The sequence below is a fragment of the Stegostoma tigrinum genome, chromosome 30 (assembly GCF_030684315.1).
Source record: "Stegostoma tigrinum isolate sSteTig4 chromosome 30, sSteTig4.hap1, whole genome shotgun sequence".
Lineage (NCBI taxonomy): Eukaryota > Metazoa > Chordata > Chondrichthyes > Orectolobiformes > Stegostomatidae > Stegostoma > Stegostoma tigrinum.
Window position 1 is genome coordinate 6519387 of NC_081383.1, and position 24151 is coordinate 6543537.

General features: G+C 43.7%; 1 protein-coding gene across 4 annotated transcripts in view; it reads right to left on the reverse strand.

The window, feature by feature from the left end:
• LOC125465756 (rho guanine nucleotide exchange factor 18-like) overlaps window positions 1-24151 on the reverse strand; it is a 196748-nt gene that overhangs the window by 12137 nt on the left and 160460 nt on the right. For all 4 annotated transcript variants that reach the window (XM_048559548.2, XM_048559546.2, XM_048559547.2 and 1 more), the window contains 16 exons: window positions 21908-22052; window positions 21136-21251; window positions 20530-20670; window positions 18897-19150; window positions 16738-16863; window positions 16471-16588; window positions 14904-15158; window positions 13073-13149; window positions 12405-12583; window positions 11510-11589; window positions 10216-10392; window positions 6652-6792; window positions 6419-6552; window positions 4918-4974; window positions 3963-4010; window positions 2288-2758 (listed from right to left, as the gene is read on the reverse strand). In XM_048559548.2, the coding sequence (XP_048415505.1) occupies window positions 2288-2758; window positions 3963-4010; window positions 4918-4974; window positions 6419-6552; window positions 6652-6792; window positions 10216-10392; window positions 11510-11589; window positions 12405-12583; window positions 13073-13149; window positions 14904-15158; window positions 16471-16588; window positions 16738-16863; window positions 18897-19150; window positions 20530-20670; window positions 21136-21251; window positions 21908-22052 (2519 nt within the window). The remainder of the gene's footprint in view (window positions 1-2287; window positions 2759-3962; window positions 4011-4917; window positions 4975-6418; window positions 6553-6651; window positions 6793-10215; window positions 10393-11509; window positions 11590-12404; window positions 12584-13072; window positions 13150-14903; window positions 15159-16470; window positions 16589-16737; window positions 16864-18896; window positions 19151-20529; window positions 20671-21135; window positions 21252-21907; window positions 22053-24151) is intronic.

Genomic DNA, 24151 nt, shown 5'->3' on the forward strand with positions numbered 1-24151 from the left:
AATCCCAGCGCACTTTTCTTTAGCTAAACTGCTCATACTTTTCCAAATGGAAGTTCCGGCTCTTTGACGTGAGTTACAAATGGATTTGAGATACAGCATATAAAAATGAAGCCTCATATTTACAAAGGCAAGGCAAGGAAACGAAACAGCCGGCCTCTGTGTATAAAATACCCAAAGTGATACTGAAATGCATCTTCAGTGAAAGCATCGTTTGTTAAGGATGAACATGTTTTAATTACTTGTTAGCAGGTAAACCCCAGAGTCAATTTTCTCTCTTACACTGATTAACTATTCCACATTGATACACCACAGAATGCTGAACTACCATAGAACAGAAACCTTTCCATTCTTCTTAAAGAGCCATTACTGCCCTCTAGTGGGCATTCACCTCTATCCACAACATAACCGATTTTCCAATTTGGTATATATATGGGCCTATTTGGCAGGTCACTCAATGACATTTTGCAGCAATAATTCAAGTTATTTCTCTCTTTTGCCAGCTTTAAGGCACAAGATTCTGGGTTCAAGCACCAATCCAGAATAGGAGCACAAAACTCAAAGCTGATATTCTGATGTAGCACTCCCTCAGTACTGCACTAACAGATGAACCAACTTTCAGGTGAAACATTAACTTGAGGCTTCACACCTGTAAGCTCTAGTGGACATATAATACCTCAAACAAAGAGATTATGTGGTCAAACAAATTGCTGTTTGTGGGAGCTTCCTGTGCACAAATTGGCTGCCTTGCATCCTACATAACACTTCAGCAATGCCCCCTTCTATGTAGAACTCTTTAGCTCACCCGGCAGTCATGAAAAGTGCCAAATAAATGCAAATGTTTATTCCCCCCACCTTTGAGAAATGAGAGATAAGTTGTGGCAGTCACACTGCCTCCCAACTCAGGTCAAATGAACCTCCCTGCAGATCAGACAATGGGACAATATTACTTGCTCATGGGATATAGACAATGCTAGCTAGGCCACCCCATCCCGAATTGCTCTGGAGAAGGCCAGTAGTGAACTGCCTACTTGAATAGTTGCCATCCTTGGGGCTTAAAGGGACTGCAGGAAAGAAAGGAGTGTCAGTTTTCAGTGACACTAAAAGAAGTTATATATTTAAACCAGGACAGCAAGTGGCTTGGAGTGAATGACGGTGTTCCCCATCTCTCTCCTCCTCTGGGCATTTTAATGGTCAAGGTTGTGGGTTTGAAAGGTGCTATCAGAGGAGCCTTGGTCAGTTAGCACTCTGCACCTCACGGGGCAGTATATTCAGCTAGTAGTTACTCAAAAAAGCTACAATGCAATTATGACATAGAAACAATATCAATTAAGACTAGGTAACTCAGCTCATCTCCTGTTCGCCACTCAACAAAATCACAGCTTATCGAATCCAAACATCTGCCATCGATACTTGGCTCCTCACTAGTCAAGAATCTCCTTCCCTTGGTCTTAAAATTATTAAATAAAGAATTATGAAGAATCATACCGGGCTCAATGTTGAACCTCTTTCTGTCTCCACAGATGGTCCACTGCTTCTGGGGAGTTGGGTGCTGCACTTTAAACCTGCTTTACTAGTTGTGAAGCATTTTTTGACTTTGAAAGACACTACAAAAAGCAAGTCCTTTTCACTTTAAAAAAAGAACTCAGTCCTAACAAACAATGCAGGTCTAATTTCTTTATTCAGGTCGTGGACAGTCCAAGGTACATGAGAATTGAAATACAAAAGGTAGCAGGTTCAGGAGACCTGAGAATAAGGCTAACTTCTATGAAGGGAGATTCCTGCTGTTGATTAGCTCACTAGCATCTGAGCAGGGACTCAGCAAGAATCAGCATCTTTAGCAGAGAAGAACAAAGATTCAAGACATGCGTTTAATAGCATCTTTCATGTATCCAGGCACTGCGTGATGTAGTCACTGGAAACATGGCAGATAATTTTCACAGTGAAATCCCACAGAGGTCAACACAATGATAACCAGAAAATCCATTTGCAGTGATAGCAATGGCAGAATAAATATTGAGCAGGACACTGGGGAAAAATTACCTGATTTCCCTCAAGGCAGTGCCATTTGAGATCTTATGTCCAAAAGTGGGGCCTGAGTTGACATCTCTTCTGAAGATGGTACCTCAGTGCTGCACTCACTCACTACCCTGCTGTTCTAGATTTCTGGCTCAACTGTCAACAATGGAACATTGTAGCTGTGATCCACACACACACACACACACACACAAAATGACCCACAGCCAGCATCTGATCAAGCTGCCATCCCAAAGAAACCCCACTGAATTACCGGCCCAGGTTCTGTTGGAAACAGGACTGTGTTGTGTTTTAATTGCTTCCGCTGTCGCTGCTCCAGGCGTTCCCTGTCTTTTTCCACTGTTCGCTGAGACTCTCTGAGACGTTCCAAATCCTGCTGGTATTCCTGCCGCTGTCGTTCCAATTCTTCCTTGTCGTGGACTAAGCGGTCCATCAGCTGCTGCAAGGACTTCTCACGTTCCTGGAGCCGAGCCTCCTGAGCATCGAGCTCACGCTTCTGGCGCTCGCGATCCCGCTCCCATTTCTGCTGTTCCTGCCGCACCTGGTTCTGCAACTTCTGTACATTGGCCCATTCCTCACGCTGTTTCTCGACATTCCGCTGCTTCTCCTGCTCCAGGAGTAGGCTCCCGCGCGAGGCTGGAAGGCGAGACTGCCTGTCTCGTTCTCCACTTGCACCTGTGCAGCGCTGCATCTCAATGTAGCTGTCGTATTGGGCAATCAGAACCTGAAGTACACACAAAAGGTACAGGACATGAACAACCAGAGGCAGTAAATACACGTGTCTTACACCACCTCCTGAACTCAGTCCTTCTGCTCTTCTATCCTGTGCAGAGACTCATCTTCCAAGAAAGACGCAGCTTTTTTCTGCTGCCTACCATCACGTGCCTCCATATTGAAGGTCATTTACCAATAATAGGTCATTTCTGCCTGTGTTTCCTGTATTTCATCAGTCTTCTAATCCACAAATTGATCGTTGAAAAGTTTGAAACTGCAGCTCCAGTAGCAGAGCCTAAATTGCAAAAGAATTGTGAACCACAACAGTGTCAGTACTGATGCAACTGGAATATTATCGCACACCTTTTGCCAGTCTAAGTAACTGTCTTTAAACTATGCTCTCCGGCTCATTTTGTAGCCAGCTCATTGTCCATTATATGTACTGGCCCATGGACACCACATACTGTGACTTTAGTCATAAATCTACTTTGTGGTAGATTACAGATGGTCTTCGGGAAATTTTTTAAAAAACTATTTTATCTAACACACCGTTCTCACCTATTCATCTGTTGTTCCTTTGATGTAAACTGTCACCATTTCCCACACAATGTTATTCTGGGAGACGGAGGTTGATTAGCTCAGTTGGCTGGATAGCTCATTTGTGATGCAGAGTGACCTAAAAGTTCATGTTCAATTCCAACACTTGTTGACGTCACCCCGAAGGTCCCACCTTTTCAACCTCTCCCCTTGCCTGAGGTATGGTAAACCTCAGGTTAAACCACTACCAGTCATCTCTCGCTCTCTCATGAGAGCAGCTCACTTTGCTTTCTGGGATATAAATGGGAAACAAAGCCATTAATTAAAAACTGAAAGAACTGTGGATGCTTTAAATCAGGGACTAAAACAGAAGTTACTGGAAAAGCTCAGCAGGTCTGGCAGCACCTGTGAAGAGAAATCACATAACGTATTGGGTCTGGTGACTCTTCCTCAGAACTGAAACATTAACTGTGATTTCTCTTCAGAGATGCTGCCAGACCTGCTGAGCTTTTCCTGCAACTTCTGTTTTAGTTATTAATTTAGTTAACCCTGGGTGCTGTGTCTAAGAGCCTGATTGAGGATTAAAAGTTTTTATCATCAAGTGAGTTAAGTGCTCAGCTTCATCTTTGATTATCTTGCAACTTTGTACTTAATGAATTCTTTTTCAAGACACTCACCTTCAACTTGTACAGCTGTGATGTCAGTGTCTGCACACTCTGTACAAACTAGAGAGAGAAAACCAGACAGTGGTTAGATATTATGCAAACTTCCTACAGCAAGAACCTTTGAGCTAAGATCAGACTCTGCCAAATGTGCTTCTGCATTTGTTGTATTGCTACATAGTGCAGGCATCTCGCAACATTCCCTTCATATTTGTCATTAGCTATAAATGTACATCCAGAAATGCACTCTCCCCTCCCTTCATTTTCTGACCTTCCCCTTCCTCTAACAACCAAAAGGTCACTTCTACTAGCCAAAGATATTGAGAGATAGGGGCTTAAAGCAGTACATGCAGTCACAATGTACATCTGTTATTGTCTCTTCAAATGGTCAAACAGACGAGGCCCCCTCTTGATTCCATGATCCAAACACAAAGTTCAGCACACCGTAAGTCATCATTACTGGTTCACCTATCCCATCTGCTCTCCTCTTTTTCAGGCTTGGTTAGGTTCCTTCTGAAAATTCATTCTTCAGACACAGGCACCACTGGAAGGCTCACTTCCCACCCTTAATTGTTTTGGGAGGGGCTGGAAATGAAGCATTGCAGTCCAAATGGTGAAGGGGTACCCAATGCACTGTTAGGTAAGCAGTGCAAGGATTCCCACCTAACAATGAAGAAATAGCCAACATATGTCCAGGACAGGATTATGGGAACTCAGTGATCCTACACCCCAGCTGCTCTTATCCTTGGAAATTGCACATTTGAGTAGTGGTGCTGAGACAGTTTTGGTGAGTAGGCACAGTGCGCTCAGAGTAACTGCAGGAGCAATGATTGACAGGGTGAATGCTTCAAGTTAAGAAATATCCGTTCTGAATAATTATGATATCTTCCTTTTGATTATTCCCTAACTGATAATATTGCCTCACTGTCAAATCAATTTTACAAAACAGAGCTGTGATGTTACTACTTACCTCTGCATCTTGCAGAAAACTGCTGTTACTTATGCTGCACCACTTGGGTAGATCACTCTGAAACACAGGGAATGGAATCATTATGTTAGACACTGCAAGGCACGGTCAAATGAGACAATTCGGCACATAACAGCGCACCCAACAACTGTTCAACCACTGCAGTAATAGTAAAAATTGTTCTAGAACTCTGAAGCAAAGTTAGCACCAAATGCCTGATATTTAAAATCATTAATTTCTGCATGGAAGAATGTATTTTCTTCTGTTCACAAATGCTAGATGAACCACGTTTCTCCACTTCATACCCATGCTGACTTTTTGCATTGGCATGAATTTTGGGAGGAATTGCACTGCAATAGCAGTTGCCATCGTTTTTGATGGGAATAACAGCAAAATGGACTATTATTTAAATGGTGAAAAACTGCAGCATCTGCTGTACAGAGGGACCCAAGTGCCCTTGCGCATGAATCACAAAGTTGGTTTGTTGGAGCAGCAGGTAATTAAGGCGGCGAATGGAACATTGTCCTTCATTTCTACAGGGATTGAGTTTAAAAGCAGGGAGGTTACGCTGCAGCTGTACCAGGGGCTGAAGGGGCCACGTTTGAAGTAGTGTGTAGTTTTCATCTCCTTACTTGAAAAAGAATGTACTGGCACTGGAAGGGGTGCAGAGGCAGTTAACTTCGGTTGATTCTAGAGTTGAGGGGGTTGTCTTAGGAGGGAGATTGAGTAGTCTGGGATTATACTCGTTACTTCATGATTTCATGAACTTTTACAAAGTCACCCCCTCAGCCTCCGACGCTTCAGGGAGAATTGCCCCAGCCTTTTCAATCTCTCCCTACAGGTCAAACCCTCCAACACTGGCAACATTCTTGTGCATCTTTTCTGAACCCGTTCAAGTTTCATGACATCCTTCCTGCAGCAGGGAAACCAGAATTGAACACAGTATTCCAAAAGTGGCCTAACCAGTTGGAGTTAGGCACAAAAATAAGCTCAGGGATTAAAAATATATAAACAAGTTGAGCTAGATGGCTTGTTAGGAGCGTTGTAATTTCTAAACAATTGTGATTCTTGTTATGAGCAGGTTAATTACTAGTCACACCATTCCATCAGATAGGAAGGGGAGTCTGTGTGGAGTTTGTACATTCTCCCCTGTCTGTATGGGTTTCATCCGGGTGCTCCAGTTTCCTCCCAAAGACGTGCAGGTTAGAGTGGATTGGCCATGCTAAATTTCCCATTGTGTCCAGGAATGTGCAGGTTAGGGTGGATTCGCCATGGAAAATTCTGGGTCACAGGGATAGGATAAGAGAGTGGGTCTGGGTGGAATGCTTTTCCACAGGGCTGCTGTGGACCTGATGGGCTGAATGGCCTGCTTGCACACTGCTGGGATGCTATGCAAAGTCAACATTTAAATTCTTAGTTTTAAGGAACTTATTTTTTGAGAAGGAAAGCTTGGCGGTCACTGAGAGAAAGCTTTAACATTGAAAGTTCTTTAGAATTACTATACCATCCATCCACTTTCACTGTCACTGCACACGTCCTGCAGTTGAGGTTCAGAACTCGCCCGAGATTCAGCTTTCTCTTTCGCCTTCAACTCGCTGTTGGAAGAGAGTGTATTTGACTTCCTTTTGATGGAGCCATCTGAAAATAAGATGAGAAGTAGTCAGGAGCTAAAAAGGAAAACTGCAGAGCTGACAAGGATCAACTCCAACGTTCACCGAGTTGGACACTCTGACTCACCTTTGCTTGGATTGGCTAAACTGCTGTCGTAGCCTCCGAAAGTCTCTGCTCGTCGTGGCAACGCTGAGGACCCTAGGCTGTCATCCAATTGCCAGCTTCCATCAGTGGGCTGAACAGCAATCAAATTCTGAAGGTTTTCGACTGAAATAATTCAAAGGTCATGCAGTTATACAAAGCTTGAAGAGCAAAACCTCAGGTACCATCCACACACTCACTGGCCATTCCCCCTTTCTAAATAAGCAAACAAACAAGTCTCTTTGTACAATTGAAGAGACAGGCACTTTTCACAAAGATTGGCTGATGGCTTCTTTCTGGTTTCTGCTCATTTGGCCCTGGAATTAACATTGTTTGTGAAAGGGGCAGCATTATACCATGAAACAAAGGCACAGGCCATTGCAGACATCACTGATGGTCCTGATCATCCTTCGTTACATTTCTGGAATGACAGCTGTAACATTTACACTGAAAAAAATGCAAGTGGACATCACAAGCAAAGCACATTTTGCTTTAAACCCTTGAGGCTGTGAGCAATGGTAGGCAATTCAGCTCCTCCATCATTTCGATTACACTGTGTTTGACATGATTTGGTTTCAAAAAACCATAACACACATTAAATGCCAGAAGTACGCTGCATGTCTGGGTCACTTGAACTTGTACTGGTCTGAAATTAGATCCTAGGGATGAGAAACATGTACAAAGGCCTTTTTGTTTTTAAAAAAGATTTTAAAAAATTTCCAATTATGACAAATTGAAACAACTTGCTGACAGCTACACAGGGAATTAACAGCCCTGCACTCATTTAACAGGGATAGATGTTTTATCACAATATGAACCTCCAGGAACACAACAGGCCAGGCAGCAGGAAAGTTATGTTTCGGTCGGGACCCTTCTTCAGAAATGGGGAGGGGCAAGGGCGCTGGGAAATAAAGAGAGGGGGGCTTGGAAAGGTAGGTAGGATGGTGATAAGTGAATGCAGGTGGGGACTGGTCAGTGGGATGTGTGGTGCAGATAGGTGGGAAAGAGGATGGACAGATTGTGTCAGGTCAAGGAGGTGGGGTTGAGGGGAAGGGTTGATCATGGAGTGAGGCGGGGGTTGGGGAGATTTTAAAACTGGTGAATTCCATGTTTAGGCTATCAAGCTGTGGGGTCCCGAGGCAGACTATGTGGGGCTGCTCCTCAGTTTGTGGGTGGTGTCATTATGGCACAGGAGGCGGCCCAGGATGGATGTGTCACCCAGGGAGTGGGAGGGGAATGGCTGGCAACCAGAAGGTGTTGTCATTTGTCGTGAACAGTACGCAGATGGTCACTAAAAAGTGATCTGCCTGACACAGAGGTGGGCACATCAGAGGCAGCGGATACAGTGGACTAAGTTGACGGATGTGCGAGTGAACACCTGTCCAGTATGGAAGATTTGTTTTGTGTTGAATGGAGGTGAGGGGCAGGCGTGGCACCCCCTGCATTTGCAGGGCAACGTGCTGGGGGTGGTGGGGTTAGTGGTAAGCATAAAGGAGACGTAGGATTCGCAGAGAGAGCAGTCCTTAGCAAAGGCAGATGGGGGTAGGGTCTGATAGTAGGTGGCGGAGAATGATGTGCTAGAATTGGAGGTTGGTGGGGTGATATGTAAGGACAAGGGGAAATTCCTGTCTTTATTTTTGCTGGGGGGGGGGGGGGGGGGGGAAGAGAAGAGGAGGCAGTGGAGGAACAGCCTTTGAAGTGGGAGGACATTTGGGATGTGCGGGAGTGGAACGCCTTACCTTGGGAGCAGCAGAGATGGAGGCAGAGGAACTGGGAACAGGGGGTCACATTCTTGCGGGAGGGTGGGTGAGAGGTGGTGTACTCCAGGTAGCTGTGGGAGTCACTGGGCTTGAAAGTGATTTTGGCTTTGAGGCAGTCACCAGAGTTGGAGACAGAGGGGTCCAGGAAGAAGAGAGGGGTATCAGGGATAGTCTAGGTGAATGAGAGGTTTGGGTGAAAGGGGTGTTAGTAAAATTGATGAACTGTTCAAGCTCGTCACAAGGGCAGAAGGTGGCGCCAATGCAGTCAGTCATCAATGTCGTGGAGGAAGAGGTGGGGGACAATGCCAGTGTAACAGCGGATAAGGGATTGTTCCATGTATCCTACGATGAGGCAGGCATAGCTTGTGCCCATGGCCACCCTCTTAGTCTGTAGGAAGTGTGAGGAGTTGAAGGAGAAGTTGCTCAGAGTAAGGTGGAGTTTGGTTAAGCAGATGAAAAGTGCCAGTGGAGGGGGACAGGTTGGGCTTGCGGGAGAGGAAGAAGAGGAGAACTTTTAGACCATCTGTGTGGGGAACGCGAGTGTACAGGGATTGGATGTCCATGGTGAAGGTGGGATGTTGAGGGCCAGGGAATTTAAAGTCTTGGGGGAGGTGGAGGGTGTGGGTGATGTCCCGGCTATAGTTGGGGTGTTCCTGGGCCGGTGGGGGTGGGGTGGGGGGGGGGGGAAGGTGTGGTGGTGGAAATCAAAGTAAACAGAGAGGAGTTCAGAGGGGCAGGAGCAGGCAGAGTCAGTGGGTCAGCCCAGGCAGTCATATTTGTGGATTTTAGGAAGCAGATAGAAATGGGCAGTGTGGGGTTGGAGGCTGGGAGGTCACCCGAGATGATGAGGTTATGAATGGCTCGAAAGCCGATGGTTTGGTGGTCAGGGGTGGGGTTTCATTCCATGTTCAAACCTCCCTTTCATTCCTGCCTCCTTGACCTGACACAATCTGTCCATCTCTCCTATCCAACCCATCCAGCCCACCCATCCCAGCAACCAATCTCCAACAATCCTTACCTGCACTCACCAATCACTATCCCACCTACCTTTCCCAGCCCCATCTCTCCTCTGTTTCCCAGCTCCTTTACCCCTCATTTCCAAAACGTCAACTTTCCTACTCCTCTGATGCTGCCTGGCCTGCTGTGTTCCTCCAGCTCCACCTCCACACTTATCTCTGACTCCAGCATCTGCAGTTCCTGCTGCCTCGAGGAGTTTTATCTGCACGGTTTTCAACTTTATCCATTTTAAATATTCAAAAGTTTAAGACTGAGCAGCACAAACCAATCCTTGCCAACACTTAGTGAGGTTCGGATCAAGATGAGGAGTTAGTTTACACAGCTAGTAGTGAGTTAGCTGAACCTAGCCAGAGTGGCAAGAGGGGAGGGCAATAATTAATTGCAGTGCACTGGGCCATACATGGGAACGAGGAAAAAACAGGTCTTGTTTTACGGGTGAGACTTCACAGTCAGAAAGTTAACACCGTTACAGCTTAAGCTATGAGGAACAGCCAGGGAGGTGCCAGCGAATGGCTGTGCTGAAGTGTCCATATCTTTACAACAGGACTGTAGGGAACAGAAAAACACAAGAAAGAAATAAACAAAGAGTGAAGGGCTGGCATTTGACTTGTCCTTTATTATTCAAGGTGACTGGTTTTGCTATTGTACATACAGACCTATCCTGTCCCTACAATGTTAATCAAATGATAAGAATGCAGGTGTGCCATAAAATCCTAAAAATCAAACTGAATGCACAGACTCTGCTGGTTCCAGATACACAGCTCTAACTCACCTTCCTTCAGTGCATCATTGAGCGTGGAATCTCGCTGAGACTCCAGACCATCAGCTCGAAGCAGCACACGTGACCTTCCTGTGTCCAGATACCCCTGGATTTCTGCTATATCACCGAAAATTTCCAGCTTCTCACTCAGGGTGCGCTTCAGCACCTCGTCCTTTGCACTCAGGCGCTCTAGAAACAGGACAGGCAAGAACTTGGTGAGGACCCATGAAACACGGGTTGCCAAATCACTGAAAAATACAAGGCACTACCACAATCCAAAACTTGCCACTGCAAGAACCACATGTTTTTAGACTGAAAAACTGGAGAGAGAAAAAAAGAGTAAAGTCGTGGACAAGACTTGGGGCGCAGAGTTTAACCATGTGACTTGTCAGAACTCAGGCCAAAAGCAGGAATGTGTAAAAGTAAAAAGTGACCTTTGGAAATGTACAGATGTTTAGAGACAGGTAAAATAAATGTGTTGATTTTGCTAGCCAGAATGATGGAAGGAGCATTAGGCTACAGGTTGCCTGACAACAGCATTTTCATTGTTAGTTTCTGCTTGTTGTGGTGCAGTTGGAAAAAAGACCGAAGTCGTCTGAAGCCGAGACAGGAAACTGTCACTTCCAAGGAAGCAGTGGTCTCTCATCCCCCGAGTAAAAGTCAACATTCAAAGATTCTGAAGGCCAAGCTAACTCAGTAAAAGATCCAGGTCTAATTGACTGGATATCCAAGCTAAGAATCTTTCACCATCGCTGCAGGGAGAACGTGCAAACTCTACAGTCACCCGAGGGTGGAATCAAACCTGAGGCCCTAGCGCTGAGGCAGCAATGCTAAGCACCGAGCCACCGTGCCACCCATTTCGTCTCAGCAATTACCCAGTCAAGCCCCTTAAGAATCCTATACATTTTAATGAGATCACCTCTCATTCTTCTAAACTCCACTGAGTAGAATCCAGATTAGCAAGAAGAAACAGAGAGAGTAAAAAAGTTTCCGTTGCTGAGTAACGTTCAACAGCCCCTGAATCAAAACACTGACGTTGTGTGAAAGCTGCACTGTATTTACCCGTGTTACCCACCATAGTCAAATAAGTGGCCAAAACTGTGTTCAGGCTCATAGGTCAAGAGTCATAGGTTTATAACCTCTCACCTAAGGCATGGGCCAGCACCTACAATTGAGTCCCTAAAACACAAAACTCCAATTCCCAAACAGATTTCACCTTGATGGATGTACTGAAAACAAAATATTGAAACATTAAAAAGAATGGTTTTGTCTCAGAGCCCCAGCAGGATCTCTGACACTATCTTACGTTGGAGCTCTTTGATTTGAGCTGCTCTTTTCTCATCCTGCTGGCGATCTTCATCCAGGGCTGCCTCTTCTATCGGGAATCTAAGGGAAAGGAAAATCCGTTTTAACACTGACACAAAATCAGCTAATCTTACCAGATGCAAGAGTTTTTTTTTGGCAATTCCTATAAAGATATTTTGAAGTGAGCCTGTCATGAACTGGGACACCTGCTCAAAGCATTCCATGGACAACAAAATGTTGTTACTTTTTCTATTATTTGGTCACAGGATGTGGGCGTTGCTGGCAAGACCATTATCTCCTACCGTACATCTAGAGTCACATGCTGACCAAGCCAGCAGGTCCTGTAAAAGGGTAGTAAGCCAGATGGGTTTTAAAATGACAATTGACGGTGCATGGTTGCCATTATGGTGAATTTCAAACCTGTGTCCCCAGAACATTAGCCAGAGGTTTTGGAGTTCAAATCCAGTGACATTAGCACCACACCACCACTTTTTCTATCGTAATGTTGGAAAAAGGAACCAATTTGCATTCAGCAAGTTTCTGGAAAGAGCAATGTGATAACGACCAGGTAATACGTGAATGATAGAGAACATATTATAGTTGGCACATATGAGAAAACAGAATATGGGGTTTGTAAGAGTTACTGCGCCCAGGGCCTAAGACAGAAAAGGGGAGAAAGAATTGCTCAAGACAGCAATACTAGCACTTTAAAGTAGAAGTACTAGTTTTAAATACATCACTGTATATATCAGAAGGGCAAGAGATTTTCAGGGTGGATTGGAAACGAGTGAAGAGACTCATATGGGTTGGCAGTACTCTCCATCAAATGGAGTCAGCATAAAACACACAATGCTGGAACTTAGTGACAGGGAGAAGAGTTTGAACTGCAAAGCTACCTGTCTATTGCATCCCGGATTACTGCCATCCAAGTGTTACGCTCCTCCTTGGAATTCGTGTGGATCTCATACATCTCAGGGCCTTCATCAGAAGCGCTAATGAGGAACATTCCTTTTTCTTCATTGGCTACTTCCCTGACAATGAGTTTTTGTAACGAAATTCCAGCTGGTTTCTGATCCTGAGAAGTTGGGAGATAGATACCAAGTTAAAGCGAATGTAAAATGATTCAAAACAGACAGTAAACAGAACCTTCTTCTTAATGTGTTTTTCTCCTCATCTTTCAGCCCTTCAATCTCCAATCAAACCTGGTTTAAGAGAGCAAGTTGGCAGCTTCACCTCCTATACCACACAACTGAGTAGAATACTGAGTTCACTCTCTGTGACTCATTTCAGAATGTGGTCATTTTAACTGGCCATCCAGCTGGCTTCCACCAAGTGGACAGGCTTAACAAACCCGGTGAATACAGGGTTGATATCAAAGGACAAGTGTCAGAGGTCTGTCAGTATCCAAGAAGCCATACTCCAGACAGGATCGACCCAGTTCCTTCAAGAGGTCAGGATGTAAAGAACAGTGCTGATGGTTTGCACAGTCATGCCTTACACCCTCAGTTCATCAGCAAATGGGCAAATATGTGCTAAGAGGATGTCCTTTTCAATCTGCACTTACCACTGTAGCAAATGAGTATTTCTGATCCTTTTCCTGAAGTAACAGGATCACATCTGTCAAAACGAGGGCCAGAATATCTAAAATGGAACACAAACATGGATTAACAAAATAAAGTAAAGGCACCATAATCCTACGGTACCATAAAGCTGCTCTATCGAAGACACAATTAGTGGTGGTTTAACCCGAGGGTCACCATGCCTCAGCTAAGTGGAGACTGAGGAAGAGTCCATCATGCTAACCTCAGTCAGTGCAGGAATTGAACCCCGCTGTGTCACTTCACATTGCAAACCAGCCATTCAACCAACTGCGCTAATCAACAGCACACACATCCAAAAAAAGAAGCAACTTTATCTTTGCTTCCTAATTTCAAACTGATAAAGACAAATTCTTCAGGGATTTCAACCTCGCCCCAAACTGGGTTTCCAAGAATATCTATGTAGTTTCCCTTGAAAAATTCTAACCTATCATGATGTACCAGCTCTGATGCAATGTTATCAACATGAAACATCAACTTTGCTCCCCTCTCCACAGATGTTGTTAAACCTGCCAAGTACTTTCAGCATTTTCAGATTTGTATTTCAAAATTTCCTTCATCTGCAGTATTTTACTTTTGTATGGGTCTCACTTTCAATTCTACTACACAGTGGAATTATTAGTTTGATATTCAACTGAATTTGCAACTAATTCAATACCCAGGCATAAACTATATTAAGCCATTTGATTTTACATTCACAGATTTTTCTATTTGCTGTTATCTGCCAAGTGTCAGCCCACTGTGTAAAGCAACCAATTGTGGGTTGAAATTGTTTTATGAATTTAACTATAAATGAATGCTGGACTAATTTTGAGTGAGTGCAACATTAAGCAGTGTTAACCCCAAAAATTAACCACAAAATTACCTTTTACCTGTTCGGGTGAACATTATGTTAAAAAGATGCTCCAGCCAACTCATATTTATTCCAAATAGCCAAACAGCACAAAGTGTTTATTCAGCCCATCAAGGCCATGCCGGACAGCAGTCCAGTTAGTCCCATTCTCCTGCTCTATTCCTGTATTCTACAAGTTTATTTCCCCCAAGTGCCTATCTAACTTCTGTTTGAAATCTGATTGCCCTCAGCTCACACCATTCACAGGAAGCGAGCTCCAAGTTAATACTATTCACCGCATTACAAAACAAGTTCTTCCTCATGTCCCTTCTGCATCTCTTGTTCACATCTTAAAAGCTTTAACTGCTGATCCTTGTACCATTAGCTAATATAGTACACATCATGGCACCATGTCTGCTCCAGTATCAGGTCTTTTGATTGATCAGAACGTGGGAAAGTTGATATCTAAAAATAATGTTGGTTCCCCCACACCCCACCACTTTGCAGATTGTGAAATTTCACATCATTCACATCACAGCAACGTCTCCAAGTAGAATTTTACTACTCTTCAAAAGACTGCACTCTGCTTCTTCCTGTTAGTGGCCTAATTACTGTCTGTAGCATCTTTGCTACCTAACAATTTTATCTTGCAAAGAAACCACAAGTTGACATTTTCTCATCGAACATTACGTTAGTGGTTAGACCTGGTGTTAAAATAATGCTAAAATGTCAGATTACTATACAATATACTGATAAACCATCAAATTGAGACTTGTCATTTATCAGTTTTTTTTTCCCCCGGATTCGGATTCAGTAATTTCTGATCATCAGGATCAGGAAAACCAGGCAGTAGTTACAAGCCCGGATTCAGTCGCCCTCTGCGTTCAGTCTTGTTGCTGTCACCTACAGGCTACCTGCTCTCATTACAGCTATAGAACAGAAATCACAATCAAAGGCTTTTCTACCTTTTAGTCGTCCAGATGCAGCCTTCCACCAGACTACTCCTTCATACAGAAGTCTCCTCTTCGATCTCAGCATGTCTACTTTACGGAAGGCATGTCCACTCTTGAGCTTGGCTATCGACTTGGGTTCCATTCGATTTGCAATCTCCTTCAAACGCCGAGCTTTCTCACAAACACTCACCCTCTCATCCACCTCTGTTATTGTGTCCTTTATCAGAAGCAATGCTTTGGTCAATTCTTCATGATCTTGTGAACCAGCTTTGAAAACACAGGAGCACGAGTCAGACTCAAGACTGCATACCAGCTGAAGTTGCTATTTGTGGGGTACAATTCCCCATTTCTTTACTTCTCCTCACATTGCTCAATAGCTACAAAGCCAACCAGTCTCCCCCATTCAAGCTTCCTCTTTGGAATGGCATACCACAATTAGGCAATGCAGCCTGTGCCTGTAGTTCACCCACTCAGTTATTTTCTGATTTCAATTAGAGGACAAATATCTTTTGGGTGGAACCTCAACAGTTTCCCCACTGCCAGAGTGGAAAAGAAACATGGTGAGATTTGGTTCCATTCAGTAGTTTGTTTTAATGAATCTTTGTCATACAGGGTATGTAGCTACATCCCAATGCCACTCTGTAGACTAACGGATGGAAAAGGATCAACACTGAAGCCTGGCTGGGACAACAACTTGGATAGTTGAGTAGGCTGTGAATAAAGATAGACACTTACTTAGGGCAACAAGATGCCAGAACAGAATGAGAATGAGTTCACAGTAGGAAGCAAAAATGTGAATCTTCACTTTAACACAATAGAGGGGCACAGGCATCAAAGTATGAGGGACACGAAGCCGACGAGGAACAACGGTTGTAACTCCAGTACAATATGAACATAACAGGTTGTAAGAGAAAAGGTTTGTATTATTGAGGTGCATACTGCAAAAATTAAACCTTGCAATATGCCAGTTACACAAACACTGTCTCATCTCACTTGCTTTTCGAAAGTGTGTCATGGTCATACAGCATAGAAGCAGACCCTTCAGTCCTTGCCAACCAGGTCTAACAAACTAAATTTTTCTCATTTGCCTGCATTTGTCCCATATCCCTCAACCTTTCCAATCTATGTACCTGTCCAAATGTTTCAACTGTACCTACATCTACAACTTCTTCTGGCAGCTCATTCCACATACGAACCACCTTCTGTGGGAAAAGTTGCCCCTTAGGTCCTTTGTTTATACCTTTCCCCTCTCACCTTAAACCTACACCCTCTAGTTTTGAACTCCCCTGGCTTAGGGAAAAGACCTTTGCTGTACATTTTACCTACGCCCTCACGATTTTAAAAACCTCCAAGGTCACCTCAACTGCCAATGCATCAGGGAAAGAAATGCCTTTCTTTCCAACCACTTCTTGCAACCCAAACCCTCCTGTCTGAGTACCATTGCTGTAAATGTTTTTTGCACCCTTTCCAATTTAATAATATCCTTCCTACAGCAGGGCGACCAGAACTGTATGGAAATGCAGAATGCAACAACTTTACTAATGTAGTGTGGAGTGACTGCTTCTACACACTGACATACCTTCAGTATTCTGAATAATCCTTTCCACCAGGACAGGGTACTTGGTTATACGCTGAGTGACCAATAAAATGCACTCCTGCACTCCAAGACGCCTCACCACTGAGTAATTACTTAATTTCTGAAAAAAGAAGAAATGTGAAATTGTTGGGGCAAACGGCCTATATTTACAGTTATAGAGAGTGAGGGCTCTTTTTTAAAGAAAACGGTAGGAAACTGGGATGTACAGTATGTTTGATGTTCCATGTGTTTTCCAGCAAGAGTACGCACCTTGATTAGATTTTGGAACTTCTTGTTCTGCTGGTACATCTCTTTGTAATAATTCACTGCCTCATTGTGCTGACCACAGAAATTCCCATATTGCACCTTCATTTCCTCTCCACATTCACCTGAAAACTGAGGCAAAATACATTTGTAAACACTGCAAAAAAAAACTATTTCAGCAGATTACATTTTTAAACAGGGTTGATGACACTTATTTTTTAGAAGAATGGCTGTCATGGAGAATTGGACATTTCTCTCCTCCTGAAGCTCAGCATAGTTTGGGAACGGAATGTCAAGCTCTCGCAGGGCAGATTTAGCACAGATTTAATATTGAAGTTCTCTCTACACTGGCCCAAAATAGGATAGAGTTTATCTTCTTCCTACTTCAGCAGGGTCATACTTACCCATTTCCTGCAATCACGGTGGGGGTCTTCCTAGAGTGAGAATTGAGATTCAATGGAATAAAAGGTCATCTTTGTACTTAAGTCCACCTCCATGTGAAATTAGAAAGATGTTGTCCAAAACTTGTTCTCCGAAAGATGTTACTTTAAATTTTTGATCAAACCAACAACAGGCCCAAAAGCAAAGCATTAACAGCAATGGTGTAAAAGTTATTTTCATAATTTTGTCTTTAATGCCTCTTTTGTAGATTTACTCCCAGAAGCCGAATGTGCTTTTGCAGCTTTCACAGATCTACAGAATAAAATCTGAAGATAGCACAGCAAGCTCGCAGTTTCCAGTGCAACATCATGAATGAATTAATTGGGAGAGGGGTATGCACACGTCTGTCTACAAACAGGGTCATGTTAACTGACTATTGCTTCAGCTGCCACGGGATCAGTTGGCCTTAAAACACATGCTCAGCCCACAATAACTCAGTCCCATTTATTATTGTTTAATAAATTGGGAAATGCTTAAAAGATTTGGTTTTTGCCACAGTTTTCTCAGTTATTGTAGTCAGAACTGATATTCAACCGTGACAATAGCAACCGTGCTGCACACAAGCTTCCACGTACAACTTGCAATTAGCCAATTAACTTTCAGACACTGATTCAATGAAAGATATTACTGAATTAAAATGGTATTGAACAGTGCCAAATTAGTCCTGGTTTTTGTGAACCTTCTTCAGACACTCCACTTTTCTCCTCATGAGGTTACAGTTCTATGGGCACCAGACAGCCGCTAGTCCCTTTCTCAGGGTGACTCCTGACCATGATTCTGATTATTGGCACGAACCATCAGAAGCTCAGTATGATCAGGATCCTGTGCACATGCTACAGGGGATGAATCAATAGTGATCAAGAGAATAATGTTTGCTGATGTTTTCTCTCTGTAATTCACAAAGATGTTAGAATGTAATAAACAATGCTTTGCAAACTCTCAGGGCACCACCAGCGCTTTACCGTCAACTAAATGCAGTCTCTTGATTTTGAGGGCTGACTGTAGTACCCCACTATCAAATCAGTGGACTAATTACTTTCATCAAGTTTTAATTTGCTAAACATACCTTGGAAGACACACAAACAGCAGCTGCTCATCACAGTGATTCAGTGTTTCCACCTCTATTGCTTCATCCGCAACAGAAACTAAACAGAAGGCTAAAAAGTCAAAAGATCCATCCTATTTACAGGAGTGCATCACTTGACAAAGTGAGGGGCATATACTCAGTGCCAAGAAAGCAGGTAGTTTGTGGAAAAAGATTTATGAACAACATGATCCATTTACTGTCTTAAGTGCAAGGAGGGAGGCATTGGGCAGGGCACAGAATTTATACTTATGGGACAAGGGCATCTCTGAACTGCTCTGGTTTAGTTGCCAGAGAATCATGCCAAGTACCTGCCTTCAAATCATTCCTGGTCACAACGCAACTGAAATATGCAAGAGAGACCAAGGTCCTTTGATTACTACAAAGAATCAGCCCTCTCCAGTGTCTCTCACTTTTTCTAGATGGATCTAGATAGTGACCACTAGCAGGGTATTCAGTTGTGGGAATCGTCAGGTAGGAAATTTCTGGGAGAAACCACACGTATTTGGTAAAAAAGTGAAAAAAAAAAAATCGGTTCGGCTCCCCAGCCTCAGAGGTACCAAAGCCAACTACAACAAATCCTTTCGGCCTTCCTCAGCTAACTCAGTGTGGACATAAACATTGTACCTTTGCCCCCTACCTGTTGAGAGAGGACATCACCAATTTTATGAATGAGGTAATTCCGGTCACTCCCTTCCTCCAAGGAATCTTTCCGCCGCTCCTTCAGTCTGGAGAAGAAAACTCCATGGATTTCCAACAGCTGGTGTAAGCAGGGAAAGATTTTGCTGACAAGGTGCCTGTGGCTGGGCTGAAGCTCCTCCTTTATTCCCCGGTCATATACATGCAGCATGATTTTCAGAGTTCGGAGATGGTGCATCTCTGTCTGCATTAGCTCTGAAGGAGAAGGGTTTTTTTTTTAAAAAAAAGACAGAGTTATGCCAGAAGATAGGAAAGTGATTTAATGCTAACATTTACAGGGTGGTTATGGAGCAGAATGGCACAAATACAACTTGCTTGTTATGGCCAGTCTTCAAGGTCTCAACTCATGGACAGTTTCATTTTATTCAGATGCATTTTCGAATACTGAGTGTTCCGCCTCTTCACGCATCTCACCTTTTCATATAGACAAAAACTATGCCCCTCTCCCAGCGCTGTTTAAATCTGGAGTCACAGAATGATAGATTCTTTACAGTGTAGAAAGTGGCCATTTGGCCCATTGAGTCTACACCAACTCTCCGAAGAGCATTTCACCCAGACCCACTCTCACCCTATCCCATAACCCACATTTCCCATGGTTAACCCAGCTAGTGCTTATACGTCCCTGGAATTGAACCCAGGTCCCTCGTGCTTTCAGCAGCAATGCTAGCCACTGAGCCAGCATGCTGTCACAAGCATGAGTGTGCAGGGGAATTTCTACAGAGTGGAAAATGAGATTGTGTGCTCAATTTGTAGGGGAATGTTGTACTGTTGGGTGGAAGTATTGCATGCTCAGACAGAACTCACATCACTCCAACATCACAGCACTGGCTCCGGTGAGGACTTAAGGCATATTATAGCCAGTGTGGAACTGAACAATACACACATCAGGGGAGGCCAGAGACATATCCAAAAGATGCTCAGATCACAGCTAAAACTTCCACTCCTCACCAGTTCAGTGAGTGATAGAATAGGCACGGGTACAGACATTGGATGATGTTGAGCCGAACTCAAACATAACTTTAATCATGGGAATGACTGATAAAATCATTCAGAATCACAAATGAATGCAGACAAGGCAGCTGAAGTTTGTGTGCTTGATTTTGGTAGATCCAGATTACAAAAAAAAATTACAAATGGAGAGAAACCACAGACAAAACCACAACCATCATCTGAACAACTCTCCGTAGTCGGATGAATTTTTAAAAATAAAAGACACTCACTAAGTCTCAATGGCTAGAGAAGGAAATCGCACCGAGCCCTTAAGTATAGTCCAGCACAACTGTTGTACTTAATTGCATATACATTCGTGATGGTTTGCTACGTCCGACTGACAAGGTTAGGCATGAAGAGCAGCATGGAAGTGAGCAATTGTTAAGCTTAACCTGCTTTTCAAAAGAAGACCCCACAACAGATTTGATACTGCAACTCACTGAGTCATCGCAGAGCAAACAAATGAAGCACACTGACCTTCTCACTGGATTCTGAGCCAACAGGCAAGCACACCAAATAACAAGGCCAGCTGAAAACACTGCCTGTGCACCATCGGGTGGCGATGGCTACTGCAGTGCTCTTACCATAAATTACATCCTGCCTTTTGATGACTTCTTTGCTCTGTTTCTTCGCATATGCCTGGTCTACTGCAAGACTCCACGATTCAGCCTCAAAGTCTTGGCCATCTGCCTCCAACTCTGCCTTTAGAGAGGCATAAATGGTATCTGAACCACGACAAAAAAGTGAAAATTAAACTAGGTTTGCCATTTTCTTTCTTCCCTTTGCCTCAGAAAACAGTTGTTTTGTTTTACAGACAGTATACTGCTGCCTAATCTCACCTAATGTGTAATCAGCATGAAAAAGAATAAAACTCCCATTGCCCAGGCTTGTGGATACTGTGCACTTGTTCATATCAGATCATTCAGTTCGTCAATCTGGTCTCCTTCTGTCCCATTTCAGAGAACCTAGCCTTTTGACCCTTTATTTGTTTAACCTTACTGAAGCAATCAAGGTTTGATTTTTGGAGGTTTTGTCTGATATGGAGCCTCACACAGTGGGAGCACTGTTAACAGAAGGTTATAGCTTAATTCAATCATTGCATACTCTACACTGGCAGCAGCCTTATGCAGCAGTCCCTGGACTGGATTAAATGCCCAATACTCTCCCTTGTAAGCACACGTCACCATTACCTTCTGCCACAAGTGACTCAACAGATGACGAAATTAGACTCTGGGTTTCCTCGGCAGAAGTCTTGCTTTTAGGGATTCCATTCTCCACTTCCTGCTCCATCTCCCCTGCGGTTATTCTGGTCATAAAATGCAAAAGCATTTAAATCTGCATTTTAATGCATGTGCAAATAAAACAGGCATGACATTCGGCAAAACTGCAATTTCGTTTATCTCTCTAATTAAGTCAGAGCGAAATATCTCGCAACTTAAAGGAGCTGAGTGACATTTGTTTGGCAGTGCCAATCCACAATGTCCCTATTCATTTATGTGTACTAACGTTAGTTTTGTTATGGATTATGGCTGTAACCTTGTTGTTTGACACTAATAGTTAGATTCACGTCGCTGCCTATTCTATAGCCAATACTAAGTGGATCAAACTAGATTCTATTCTGTAAGTGGCACCTTAACATTTAATCCATCATAAATGTCACAATTAGATTCCAGCTTGCTACTGCCTCCTGGGATCCAATGTTCTTCGTGTGATGGATTTGAAGGACTTAGTTGGAATTAGTGAGACTTCTGACATCATTAACACAGGACAATGGAAATAACAATAAAACCGTGTCAAGATCATGACATTACAAGCTGCTTCCCAATAGTTTAACTGTATGAGGTAATAGTTCTCAGAACAGCACGGTCATCTTAAAATCAGATACAATCCATTTCTAACTAACTGGGACTTCACCATTTATCAATGCAAGTATTTCCTAACACTGTAGTAAGTTGTGCTAACCCGTGATTGGTGTAGCTATTCACGCTGGTTGAAGACGGTTGGGAAGGTCTTCTTGGTGGTACAGTCATGCCGGTACTCCGCACAGCTCCAGATGTGCCATCAGTGGCCAGCGGTAAGCACCGGGACTGCTCCTTTGGTAAAGACGCTGCAAAAAGAATGTTAGATGTCAGAAAACAAATTTAACCCCATTCCCTTTCTGCCTGTCCAAAAGGACCTCCCCGCCACGGCCTTCAAGCCTACCTCAGCCCCTCCCCTCCAGTCAAACTTTCCTGTCTCTGAAATTCTATTCCTGCCCTGTCTCTGCCCCTTCAGCCCTAAACCTCAACTCCACTCCTCCAAATCCTGCACGCCTTTCTCCATCCCCACAATTCTGTTCTCCCCACACCTCGCTCTTGACAATTTTGTAAATGATCATCTAGTTATGAAAAGGACAAGGGCATATTTTCTAATCTACCTGCTCAGAGATTTTATTTCACACCTTGAAGCAGGTGGGCCTAGAGTCTTCTGGCTTCAGCTACATCAATGGACTTTCCTCCAGAAGTTCAGAGTGGGGTCTTCATTGATGACTGCATATTGTTCAGAATGAGCTGCAACTCTTCAGACATCGAAGCAGTACAAGCTCACTTGCAGCAAGACTGGATGACATCCAAGCTTGGGTTGATAAGTGAAAAACATTTATACCAAATAAATTCCAGCCAATGACCATCTCCAAGAAAGAATCAAACTTGTGTTGTTCAATGGCACTTCCCACTATCAACATCCTATTATCAGTGACCAGAAACTGAATTGGTCCAGCCTTTTAAATAATATGGCTCCACGAGCAGCTCAGAGGCTGAGGATTCTGTGATGGGCAAACCACTTGCAGCTGTGGTTGGTTTGCTCGCTGAGCTGGTTTGTCAGTTTGCAGAAGTTTTATTACCCTGTTGGGTAACATCAGTGCAGCCTCCAATGATGCGCTGTTGTGTTTTCCCACTTATTATTTAAACTCTGGAGTCCATTGGATTTGATGACCTCATTTCTGTTTTTTTGCACTGATGTGTATATAGGGTTTAATTCTATGTCTTTATTGATGGCCTTCTTGGAGGAGAACCAAGCCCCTAGAAATTCCCGTGCTTGTCTTTGTTTGGCTTGTCCTTGGATCCTGACATTCTCCCAGTCTCTCGTCTGTGTGTATGGAGACGGGCAAGTATTGGTCGTATGTTTTTGTTGCTAGTTGGTGTTCATGTGTCCTCATGGCCAGTTTCCTTCCTGTCTGTCGCAGTCCTTGCGTGGAATCTTGTATACTACGTTGGTTCTGTACGTAGTGAGTAAGGGGTCTTTGGTTCTTGTTAGCAGTTGGCATAAGGCTGACGTAGGTTTGTGTGCAACTCTGGTGCCCGGTGTCTACAGGAGTCTGGTCGTCAGTTCAGTTACACATACTACATTGCCGTATATGAAGGACGTATCAGCACATACTGTATCTTCCTGTTGTTGCTTGTGTGACAGGCACTGTCGGACCCAGCTGTTTGGGAACCTGCTGTCTCTAAATACTCGGTAGAGGCATTCTTCTTCATTTTGGTGTAGTTCTGGGTTACTGCGGTGTGTTCTGGCTCGTTGAAGAGTGTTTTTTTGCAACTATTTGTGGGTGTTGGGAATGGTTACTGCTGAAATTTAGGACTTGATCTGTCTGTGTGGCCTTTCTGTATATTTTGGTCAGAAGTTTCCCGTTGGCCCTGCATTCTACCACCACGCCCAGGAATGGGGGCTGTTTGTTCTTTTCTTCTTCTCTGTTGAATTTGATATCAGTGAAAATGTTGTTCATAAGTTGGTGCGTTTCTTTCACTTTAATCTGTTTGACGATATCGAAAGTGTCGCCCACATATCACTTCCATAGTTTAGGTTGGATCTGCAGAAGGGTTGTGCTTTTGAATTTCTGCATCACTGCTTCAGCTATTAATCCAGAGCTAGGTGACCCCCATGGAGGTCCCATTGATTTGTTTGTAGATCTGGCCATTAAAAGGTAAAGTGGGTCGTGAGGCATAGGTCCAGTAATTTTAGCATGTCGTCTCTGGCGATGGTGTTACTTGGGTCTGGTTCTTTCAGTAGCGTTGCTAGTATTTCTCTCGCTAGCGGTAGGTCAATTGATGTGACCAGGGCAGTAACATCAAAGGGCACCATGGTCTTGTCCTCGTCTATTCTTACGTCTTGGAGGGAACTGAGGGATTCCTGAGCTGAGTGGATTGAGTGGGTTAAGTTGTTGACAAG